This window comes from Macrobrachium rosenbergii, chromosome 36 (genome assembly GCF_040412425.1).
Source record: "Macrobrachium rosenbergii isolate ZJJX-2024 chromosome 36, ASM4041242v1, whole genome shotgun sequence".
Taxonomy (NCBI): Eukaryota; Metazoa; Arthropoda; class Malacostraca; order Decapoda; family Palaemonidae; genus Macrobrachium; species Macrobrachium rosenbergii.
Window position 1 is genome coordinate 7422918 of NC_089776.1, and position 12668 is coordinate 7435585.

A 12668-nucleotide genomic window follows, 5' to 3' on the forward strand; every position below is an offset into this window, starting at 1 on the left:
GACGTCACGATGACGTCATGAATAAACCATGAATAAGTTTCATATCATTTGTATTTTTTCGGAACGCCTCCATATGGTTCACTCAGCGGGGAGAGAGAGAGAGAGAGAGAGAGAGAGAGGAGAAGCAGCAGCAGCAGCAGCAGCAGGAGCCAGAGGAAGGCTTCATTCATGGAATTTATGAAGAGAGAGAGAGAGAGAGAGAGAAAGAGAGAGAGGACGAGGAGACATTTACGGAAATTACTCTTCCTCAAACATCTGGATTGGTAAGATGCACAGAAGAAGAAGAAGAAGAAGAAGAAAGAGGAATTTTCAAGCCTCGAAATTAGTATGAGAAAGGAAATAAAAATAAGTCCATTACCTCGAATATTTACTAATTCCTAAAGAGACACGTTCGTCAAACACCCCATTTCTCTAAATCATGTGTCTGTAGACACGAATAACCGCAAATTCGGTCTATATAGAGAGTTCGAGGTCTAAGACCAAAATGAACATGGATGGCCGTGTAACGGTTGGCGCCTGATATTCGACTGAACACACCTGGCAACTTTTGAAAACCTTTTCCGCTTTGACCCGTCGGTGTCACACACCTGTTAGCGTGAACGAAGGTCAAATTTCCCTCCCCCCCTTCCTCCCTTTGAAGCTTCAGGTCATATTCAGGTTCGATGACGAAATATGTCCAGCTTTCGTGCGGCGTCAGCTGATTTCGGAGAAGCTTAATTATCGCACAGCGGCCATCGCGAACATCAATCAATACACAAGTCAGGAATACAACCCGACTGCTGCCATACGCACGATAACTCCGCCTCATTAATTGCTACTGTATACATTCCACGGGCCCTCGAGTGGTCGTGACGTAAGGAATGGAGTTTTTTGAGAAGGAGAGAAACTGAGAGAAATGGCGATTAACGACCAGAGATGCAGAAAGGGCTCGGAAACGTAGACCTAGGCCGAAGAGAAAGCGCGAAAGCTATGGCAGTTTAGAGATAATGAATAACACCGTAACTTTTGTGCTTCAGGTACGAGGATTTTCGCTCGCTTTCTAGTGTAGAAAGTTGAAAGGTGAAGAGCCGAATGCCTGACATCAAAAGATATTGAGCCGTAGATTGATAGCGACTCAATGGAAATGCTTCCCTAAAAATGTGCATGTTGCACGCCAATGATGTTTTGTAGTACTATGTTGCGTTCGGATTGGAATGAAAACCGTCCTGCATATGCTGTTCCCTTTACGTTAATTGATGTATAGGAAGAGTTCCCCCCCCTCTTTCTCTCTCTCTCTCTCTCTCTCTCTCTCTCTCTCTCTCTCTCTCTCAGTAGACTTGCAAGTTGCACGCAATGATATATTGTAGCACTGTGTTGTGTTCAGATTGGAGTGAAAATCGTGTTCCCCCTTTACGTTAATTGATGTATAGGAAGACTCTCTCTCTCTCTCTCTCTCTCTCTCTCTCTCTCTCTCTCTCTCTCTCTCTCTCTCTCAGCAGACTTGTAGCAACATGGCCACTGGCCATGCTTAAGCCGAGATCCACCTTTTCATCACTGCAATCCGATTAGTTTATTTTTCGTATCAACTGATTTTTTGTTGCGTTTCGTTCAGCCATTACGAGATGCAAGCGTGACATCTTGCCATCTTTGCAGTATGTAAAGAATTAATTCGAAGATGGCTAGTAATTAGAAGCAGATAATCAGTATCAGAACGATGATAACAATAATTTAAAGGTCTATTTGTACTATTGTAGTTAAACTAATCGAGGCTCTTGAACGTAAACTTGTGAATGACGCTGAGCGCCACGTGATGCATGAGACTAGCATTAGTGAAGTAAGTAAGTTGCTGTATGCGAGCGGAAATTATTAGCGTGAATGTAGGCCAAGCTGAGCAGATTCGGCGTGCAAAAGTAGGTGCAGTAGGTCAAGAATACGAACGAAACCACCCATAATTGTACGGAGCCACCCACCGAGACCTTGTACGAAGACTGGAAAAATCAAGCATTATGGCGGCGTGAGCCTGAAACATCATGGATGATGATGGGCGTTTGGCGTCTGCTCGATGCAGATGGTACCGTATTTTGTTAATGGCGTCTCCTCTTCCCTATGCATGAAGGGGCGGTGCAGCCGGCCTCTTACTTCTTCAGTATGCGTTGTCAGCTTCGACATGACCGTAATTTCTGACAGGCTATTTGCACGCCACTGTTGCAACGTCGGAGGTTTATTGAAAGGCAGGATCGAACCAGTTGCTAGATTTGGGGCGAGTATATCAAGTGACTTGCCAAGAAAGTTGAGAACAGAATGAAGTTTGAATTCGCTTGGAAAATTCACAGATGGTGTGGGGTTTACGTGCGGTATTTTTAGGCCTAATATCGCGCCTTGATTGAAGTTTGAATTCACTTAATTTCATGGATACTCTGAGTTTTACACGCGGCGTTGTTAGGCCTAATACGTGCTCTCATTGAAGTTTGAATTCGCTTAATTTCACGGATACTGTGAGTTTTACATACGGCGTTGTTAGCCCCAATATCGTGCTCTCATTGAAGTTTGAATTCACTCAATTTCACAGATACTGTGAGGCTGCTGTGAGTTTTACATACGGCGTTGTTAGGCCTAATATCGTGCTCTCATTGAGGTTTGAATTCACTTAAAAAATTCACAGATACTGTGAGACTGGCGTGGGTTTTACGTACTATATTGTTAGGTCTAATATCGCGCCTTTATTGAAGTTGAATTCACTTAATTTCACAGATACTGTGAAACTGCTGTGGGTGGTACTGTTGTTAGGCCTAATATCAGGCTTTCATATTAACGAAAGAAATGGAAGTAATTTGGCTCCAACGAACCATTGTTCAATTTTTACGTCAGGTAGCATGAATGATTATCGTATAAAGCAGCAGTTTTAAAGCAAAACCAGGAAATATTATGCCGTTTCGTTCAAGAAACAGGTGGTTATAAATGCCAGTATTTTTCCACAGGAAAGTCAAATTAAGTATAATTAAACTAGTGGCAACGAAAATCTCGTCCTTGCAGTTCAAGCGAAGACGCAATGCATTACTTCCCTAATACAATTCAACTTGTATTTTAATATTTTACTTACATTTTTATTTATTTATCAGTTTGTTAATTTATCAGCTTATCTAATAACTTATCTCTTTTTGTTTTTTCCATTACCTTCTGTTACTTCTTTCGAATGAACACCATAATGTTTGGAAGCTTGAATTTCAAGTCAGTGGCCCCTTTGGTGGGCTGGTTCATTACGAATAGGGTTCATCTTCTGAATAATAATAATAATAATAATAATAATATTGGGTCAGACGGTAAATTTTCATAACGAGATGAATACGAGATGTTCGAGGATAAATTTATGTCGAGAATGGTTCTAGTTCATATGAAAATCCAGCATCTAAGTTAGTCCAATACCAAGAGACCAATCTTAGTTATTTCAGTTAGTATGCCTGCTGTTTGTCGAGTGTTGATTGACGTTAATGTTTCCAGATGGCAGAGAAATCCCCATTTTTAGAAGACACTTCGTGACAGGCAGACAGCCTTTGGTCGTGAGACGCCACAAGCTGTTTAGTACTAGCTTGCCAGGAAATTGTGAACACGAAGCTTTTGTGTGGTGTTGACAACCTGTTTCCGGTCCTTGCTCACGGTCTGAAGGATTTAGACGAATGTTTGGTCGACATTGGCTTTTCAGACAGTACAGAAGAGGTTGTTTGTAGAATAGAATAGAATAGAACATAGACTTTCTATGAGAGGGAAACTGACTGTAAAAAGATCTGATTGGTGTAACAAGGAGAAAAAACCTCGCAGTTGCACTTTGAGACAATAGTTTAGAGAGGCTGAATAGCAAGATGGAAAAAAGAATATGAACGAAGGTGGAGTAAAGGGAATGAAAGAGGTTGCAGCTAGGGGCTGAAGGGACGTTGCAAAGACCCTTAAGGAATGCCTACAGTGCACCACGTGAAGTGCACAGACGGCACTACCTTTCTGCGGGGGATGTTGTACATGATTTCTCGCCATCCTAGGCCTATGTGTCAAAAGCATTTGATGCACATGTGTGTGTGTGGGATTTTGTTCATTTATTTTTAAACTTTTTTCACTGACTTGATAACATCAACAACTGCAGCATTAGGATGAAGTTTAGGAACACCCGCACGTATATATATATACCGCTCTCTAATTTGCACATATGCACAAAGAAGGCATTTGTTTCACATTAAGACTTCAGGCGTCATCTTGCCCTTGATATGCTCTGCAGTTTCTTTCTGAACGCCTCTTGTGAGTATGGGTATCCTTGACCCAGTGAGTGCCTGGGTTGCATCCTCTCTCTCTCTCTCTCTCTCTCTCTCTCTCTCTCTCTCTCTCTCTCTCTCTCTCTCTCTCTCTCTCTCTCGTTATTCGTGCATTTCGTTGATGACCTCTGAAACATGGCATATATATTTCCGTCATCATTCTCGAAGTGTGTTTCCTCTCCCTGCGAATACTTCGTAAATTCTACTTTTATTTTTTTTGTTTTTGTATTGACGTGGAGAGTCGTGAAGTCAAAATCAGCTGTACAGTAATTGCTGTCTGCTCAATTATACAGGTACACCATTTACACCTTTTTTTTTTTGTCTTGCATTTTTAGTCATTTTAGATAATCTTGTATCTTGTAGAGAATCTACCACGGTTGAAAACCATAAGTACACCAAAATAAAGTCTGTTATTATTATTATTATTATTATTATTATTATTATTATTATTATTATTATGAACTTTTTTCCTTTCAACAGGGAATTTCTGTTGATATCTTGGCTGCAAATCATACTATATCCAGTGTGTTTTATTTTCCTTTTTTATTTACTTGTATGTTTTAGATGCAAATCATACTATATCATGTCATTTTGTTTCATTTCTTGAATGCAGATCAAAGCGTATCATGTCATTATTTTTCCTCGACAGGGAATTTTCGTTTATGTCTTGGACGCAAATCTTACTATATCATGTCTTTTTGTTTCCTTTCTCGAATGCAAATCATAATATATCATGTCTTTTTGTTTCATTTCTCGAATGCAAATCTTACCATATCATGTCATTTTGTTTCCTATCTCGAATGCAAATCATACTGTATCATGTCATTTTGTTTACTTTTTTGATTGCAAATCATACTATATCATGTCTTTTTGTTTCCTTTCTCGATTGCAAATCATAATATATCATGTCATTTAATTTCCTTTCTCGAATGCAAATCTTACTGTATCATGTCATTTTATTTCCTTTCTCGAATGCAAATCATACCATGTCATGCCATTGTTTTCCTTTCTCGAATGCAAACCATACTATATCACGTCATTTAATTTCCTTTCTCGAATGCAAACCATACCATTCATATCATGTCAGATCATACCATTCATATCATGTCATTTTGTTTCATTTCTCGAATGCAAATCATAATATATGTCATTTTGTTTCATTTCTTGAATGCAAATTATAATATATCATGTCATTTTGTTTCCTTTCTCGAACGCAAACCATACCATATCATGTCATTTAATTTCCTTTCTCGAATGCAAATCATACCATGTCATGCCATTGTATTTCCTTTCTCGAATGCAAACCATACCATATCATGTCATTTTATTTCCTTTTTCGAATGCAAACCATACCATATCATGTCATTTAATTTTCTTTTATCGAATGCAAACCATACCATATCACGTCATTTTATTTCCTTTCTCGAATGCAAACCATACCATATCATGTCATTTAATTTTCTTTTATCGAATGCAAACCATACCATATCACGTCATTTAATTTCCTTTCTCGAATGCAAACCATACCATATCACGTCATTTAATTTCCTTTCTCGATTGCAAACCATACCATATCATGTCATTTAATTTTGTTTTTATCGAATGCAAACCATACCATATCACGTCATTTAATTTCCTTTCTCGAATGCAAACCATACCATATCATGTCATTTTATTTCCTTTCTCGAATGCAAACCATACCATATCATGTCATTTAATTTTCTTTTATCGAATTTATCACGTCATTTTATTTCTTTCTCGAATGCAAACCATACCATATCATGTCATTTAATTTTCTTTTATCGAATGCAAACCATACCATATCACGTCATTTAATTTCCTTTCTCGAATGCAAACCATACCATATCACGTCATTTAATTTCCTTTCTCGATTGCAAACCATACCATATCATGTCATTTAATTTTCTTTTATCGAATGCAAACCATACCATATCACGTCATTTAATTTCCTTTCTCGAATGCAAACCATACCATATGTCATTTTATTTCCTTTCTCGAATGCAAACCATACCATATCATGTCATTTAATTTTCTTTTATCGAATGCAAACCATACCATATCACGTCATTTAATTTCCTTTCTCGAATGCAAACCATACCATATCACGTCATTTAATTTCCTTTCTCGATTGCAAACCATACCATATCATGTCATTTAATTTTCTTTTATCGAATGCAAACCATACCATATCACGTCATTTAATTTCATTTCTCGAATATATACCGTATCATGTCATTTTATTTCATTTTGTTATATCACGTCTTTTTGTTTCCTATTTTTATTTACTTTTATGTTTTAGATGCAAATCATACCATACATATCATTTAATTTCCTCTCTCGAATGCAAACCATCCTATATCATATCTCTTTTTGTTCTCTTCCTCGACCAGGGGGGCGTTTTCACAAGTGCGCCTGGCGGAGGTGAAGGAGGATCCCTCCCGAGTGGTGGCCATCAAAATCATCGACAAGAAGGCGCTGAAAGGAAAGGAAGACTCCCTCGAGAACGAAATCAGAGTCCTGAGAAGGTCAGTCGCTCTTATCTCCCAGGGGCGGGGGGTGGTGGTCAGATATAGAAGGTGGGGGTGGCCGCCCCCCTCCCTCCCTCCTTATTAGACAGTACACGTAATGAGAGGAAGGAAGGACTCGTTATTTACCTTTCTAATTTTTTTTCCCTCGAGCTTTCTCTTTTTTTTTTTTTTTTTTATGTTGAAACTCATCTTTTGGAAGTTGGTAAGGCAACGCTCGTTAATTATCTTTTTGTCGTTTGACCTTAAGCCGTCTCTAGAGTCCTTTTGAATGTTAATTTCATTTTTTGTATGTTAGAATTCGTCTTTTTTTTAAAATGGATGTCCTCTAGAATAAGAATAATCATTCACATATCGAGAGACATCCACAACTCACGACTTGGTAGAATATCTGATTTGCCCCAAAAGAGATTTATTCCTCTCGTAAACTCACAATTCACATTCCTTGATGATTCAATGTAATCTGCATATGTTCTTTGTAAAACCTTTGATACGCAACACGACCACTGTTAAAAAAAAAAACCAGCATAGATATGTGATCCTTCCCTCTGATTAAAAGAATGTGTTGAAGAATGCAGTAGAAATTCTCAGTAGAAATTCCCAGTAGTGATTCTCAGGTCGTAGGAATGCAGTAGTGATTTGCGGTGTCTTTTTTTTATCTTATTTTTTTTTCTCTCGTGGATTGATGAGCCGTGAGCAGACACAAGCACCGGCAATACTTCGGTTCAGGAATATTCAAAGAATATTTAGTGATGTATTAAGTGTCGATGTTCTTGCCAATGAGATTTTAACAGAGAAACCACAAGTGCCTTGAGAGTTTGTTTTCAGTAGGTGATGCGAGGGGAAATGGTATTATATATATGTATATATATATATATATATATATATATATATATATATATATATATATATATATATAATTTTTTTTTTTTTAAAAGGACCTCATTGAAACTGGAGGGTATCTAGCGGAGATATTTATTAAAAAAATTCATATATACATATATATTATCTCCGCTAGATGCCATCCACTTTCAGTGAGGTCCTGTTAGGAATTGTATTAATGCACAGAACAATTGTGTAAGTGATAAAGTTAATATATATATATATATATATATATATATATATATATATATATATATATATATATATATATATATATATATACATATATATATATTATTCATTATTATGAAAATATTACGACAAACAGTGCTGTAAAGTAGGGTGATATTCGCACTTAAAAAAAAACTTTGTAATTAAGAATGAAAAATAAGAAATTAACAAAGCGAAGTAAATGAGAAACAAATACAAGTTACAAATGAACAGTAAAAATAAGAGCGAAGCCTGACAATTGCCTAAACGGGGGTGAGTTTTAAAAGTGTCAAATTAAGCTAAAAAATGCAAAAGGATAAAACAATAATTATTTGCAGTTTCAGTTAATTCAGAAGCAACTATTACACATTTATACCTTTCTGTAGTATTGTAACAGGTAAAAAGACCTCTGCAGTTTGTACATTAAAGATCAATACTCTGTAGGCATTACTCAAGGTTCTTTGCGGCGTCCCTTCGGGCCCTAGCTGCGACCTCTTTCATTTCTTTTACCGTACCTCCGTTCATATTCTCTTTCTTCCATCATACTTTCCTCAACCCTCTCCTAACAATTGATTCACAGTGCAGCTGCGAGGCTCACCTTTCAACTCTTTTTACTGTCAGTTTCCGTTTCAGTGCCTGGCTTTTGGCCTAAATTCTATATTCAGTTCGATGTAGGCCTAAGAAAATTGGTCCCAGTGCTTGACCTTTGCCCTAAATTCTATATTCATCTTCGATGTAGGCCTAAGAAAATGACCTCGATTTCAGCCACTTATGTTGCAGGCTCTTGCAAGCCATTGTATGCACTGCCCAGGGGGGTCGTTCTTCCATGAATTGAGTCTGAAGTAGGGGTCGTGACCCCCCAAAACCAGGGACTGAGGGTCGATACCGCAGGTTATTCGCCCCGACATAGCCATAGGCCATGTGGGGTGATCTTCCTGTGTAGGCCTAAGCTTCGTTAATGAGCTCTTGGCATTATGAAGGGATCGCTGCTATAAATCCGCCGGCGCAATCGAGTTTTGTGCACAGCCGCTACAGCTTAGTATAATCAAGGTCACTGAAAATAGATCTGTCTTTCGGTGGTTTCGGTATAATGCTGTATGAGCCGCGGACCATGAAAATTTAACAGCTGCCCGGTGGTGGCCTGTCCTATATCGTTACCAGAAGCACGATTATGGCTAACCTTAACCTTAAATGGAGTGAAAACTACTGAGGCTAGAGGGCTGCAATTTGGTATGTCTGGTGATTGGAGGGTGGATGATCAGCATCCCAATTTGCAGCCCTCTAGCCTCAGTAGTTTTCAAGATGTGAGGGCGGACAGAAATATGTATATATACCGTATATATATTAACAGAATTATTTATATATATACAAATAAATATATATACATATATATCTACATTAACAAAGTTAACATTGGAAAACACACACATATTCCAGCCGGCACTACGCCCATCCATAATTACAGGTGAACGTAGAAAGTTCGCAGGTGGCTAGAGAGCATTTATACGCAGCATGCGGGTGGGAAATAGTACCACCTTCGTCGGCATTAAATTACCAGTCCTTTAGCCCCCCGTTAATTTGCACGCCAGTCAGATCATGTGGGCTGATCTGATGATTGCTGACGGGGCAGATTTCAGAGCCCTCGTTCTGTAACGAACTGGAACTGAGTTTGAATGTAGAATTTAGGTCAGAGGCGGAGCGCTGGAACCTATATAATGAGGTCATTCAGCGCTGATAGGAATATTGAGAGAGAAGGAGGTTTGACAGGTGTAACAGGAGGAAAACCTCGCAGTTGCACTGTGAATTGTTAGGAGAGGTTTGAGGAAAGTCAGATGGAAGAAAGCGAATATGAACGGAGGTACAGTTAAATGAATGGAAGGTGTTGCAGCTATGGGCCTGCGGGGAGACTCTTTTGTACTGACACCTGAATCTCTCACATGTTTCATCAAAGTAGTGGAATCGATTCATTATTTGAAATGTAGTTAGATCATCAGTTTGAACTGCACTGGGAGATGGACTTATGCCTAAAACACTCCTAAGAGTTCATTGTGAATTAGGTAAATAAAAAAAAAATCAAGACATATTTTCATAAACTTTGCAATCCAATCGCTCATAACATGAAAACTACTCATTCTTCCCTTCGCGATTTAAGTGCTCGCCACACGAAAAAAATACTCATTTAATATTCACTCATTTAATATTCTTGCGCAAACAAAGCCTAATTGTGTAAAAGCTTGCCAAAGACTGCTCGTTTTGGCAAGTAAAGAGCCAATTTTAAAAACTGGATCTGTTGCCTGTGATGAGGCCGAATTGAGGGAGAAACACCGTGGGTGACGACGGCGCTCCTAGAGGAACACCCGCAAACGTGTTTTATAAGAATAGCTGATGTCATGGGATGATCAACGTTGTTCCCCTTTACAGTCATATCTTTGTGCTTTGCTCTTTCGTAACCCTTTCAGTCATCTCACTGTACCTCCTTCCAAATCCTCTTTCTTCTATCTCACTTCCCATCCTTTCCAAACATTTGATACATAGTGCAAATGCGAGGTTTTCCTCCTGTTACACCTTTCAAACCTTCTTGTCAGTTTCCATTTCAGCGCCGATTGCCCTCATAGGCCCCAGTGATCGACCTTTGACCTAAATTCTGCATTCCAATTGCAAGAGTTTGTAAAGCCAAAGATTTGAAATTTTAAATAACATACCTAAAAAAAGGTCTTAACTAATGCAAGTGTAATTTGATGATAGCTAAAACTAAAGACGAATAAAGTCTCCAGCGTCGATTACCGCTGTTGTTGCGACACCAGTCAGTGGAAATCAATCAATCATGCAACTGCTGATAGTGAAGGAAAGCAGATAAATCATTAAGAGCAGAGTAGGGTCTCTATAGCTGAGAGGATTACAGTATTCTTGAGGACATGATATTATGGACAGTTCTACCGTGCAGAATTTGCTTAGTTTTCTACGAAGACACTCTGAGGGATACTGCTGTGAAGATACTGAGGTATAACGCTGTCAAAAGAGGGATAGTGCTGTTAAGACACTGAGGGACACTGCTGTCAAAACCCCCTGAGGGATATTGGTGTCAAGACCCTCTGAGGAATACTGCTGTAAAGACATTCTGGGGTTACTGCTGTAAAGACACTCTGAGGGGTACTGCTGTAAAGACACTGAGGGATACTGCTGTTAAGATCCTCTGAGGGATACTGCTGTAAAGACACTCTGGGAGATACTGCTGTCAAGACCCTCTGAGGGGTACTGCTGCTAACTGCTGTCAAGACCCTCTGAGGGGTACTGCTGCTAAGAACTGAGGGATATTGCAGTAAAGGCACTCTGAGGGATACTGCTGTTGAGGCCCTCTGAGGGATACTGCTGTAAAGACAATCTAAGGGGAAAACATTCGTCAGGAAACTTGGTGCAGACCATTCATTGGTGACTCAAGGAAATAATAAAAAAAATTGCGAACCTGCATAACCTGCATTAACTGTCAATAAGCTCTCAATCGCTTGTGGTTTCTGAATAGATCCGGGTATTGCCGGTAATAGCATTAAACGTGTCGATAATCGAATAGGTAGGTACGGAACGTGTGGTTCCAACCAGTACTATTTTTTTTGGTATCAATATTTGATGGCTATCTTAAAAGTCATTCCGGGATTATGTAATCGCCAGGTAATGGATGACCCGTGACGATTAAAATGTCGGATTGGTTTTCATTAATGGTTAATTATCCTTATGACTATTTATACATATTTGATTATGATGGAGATGCGCCGTAGAAAATAAAACGGCTCTTGTTTAAAACGTTCTCATCAGCTGGCGATTACTGTTTTGCATGAGTTCATTATATATTTATATAAATATATATATTATTTTTTAATCTACCAATTTTATGTTTTCTTTCCAACATTTGCTAGTGTTATGCCATAAAGCACAGTGTCATTATTTCATCTTGCATTAGACGTAGCAGCCATCTCTCGCTCTTCACACTTCGACTATACCATCCATAATCATCGCTGTAGTCTTTGTCTGCCGAAGCTGTATCCATTTGTTGTCCGTATTCCGAAATCACTAATTGGAGTACTGTGTGATAAACCCTTACAGCACATTTTGCTTTCTTTTCCTCATTGTTCGAAAATATGACCATTGTTTTTTTGCTCATTCTCTCCTTTTTTTTTTTTTTTTCTTTTGTGTTTCTCTATCTCTCTCTCTCTCTGTTTGTTCAGCTCTCCTTATGATTCAATAGGAATGTCCCTCAAGAATAGAATAAAAAAAATAAGAGAAAAGAAAGGGAAGGAAATAGTGCGCTCTCTCTCTCTCTCTCTCTCTCTCTCTCTCTCTCTCTCTCTCTCTCACTTTTCCCTGGACTATCTCGATCTCTCTCTCTCTCTCTCTCACTGACTATCTCTATCTCTTTTTCCCTTAACTGAAGAACTGCGCGTGCGTAGTTTCTGCCTATGATCTCTGCATCTCCTTCTTCTTCTTCTTCTTCTTCTTCTTCTTCTTCTTCTTCTTCTTCTTCTTCTTCTTCAGCCTCTGATCTCTGTATCTTCTTCTTCTTCTTCTTCTTCTTCTTCTTCTTCTTCTTCTTCTTCTTCTTCTTCTTCTTCTTCCTCTCCTGTGTTTATCCCAAGTGTATAACCAGAGCGGTGAACTTTTGCAGACTCCAGCATCCCAACATTGTGCAGTTGATGGAAACTTACGAGGACAGGGAACACGTGTACCTCATCATAGAGTTGTAAGTATTTACCCACTCCGG

At 38.8% G+C, this 12668-nt stretch overlaps 1 protein-coding gene across 8 annotated transcripts in view; it reads left to right on the plus strand.

The window, feature by feature from the left end:
* Positions 1-12668, plus strand: part of CaMKI (Calcium/calmodulin-dependent protein kinase I) — a 154420-nt gene that overhangs the window by 76051 nt on the left and 65701 nt on the right. For 6 of the 8 annotated variants that reach the window (XR_010858409.1, XR_010858410.1, XM_067134488.1 and 3 more), the window contains exons 2-3: positions 6689-6823; positions 12573-12647. Coding sequence is in view for 6 of the 8 variants with exons in the window: in XM_067134488.1 (XP_066990589.1) it covers positions 6689-6823; positions 12573-12647 (210 nt within the window). In the remaining 2 variants the exon portion in view is untranslated. The remainder of the gene's footprint in view (positions 1-6688; positions 6824-12572; positions 12648-12668) is intronic. The other 2 variants (XM_067134494.1, XM_067134492.1) reach the window with 1 other exon arrangement.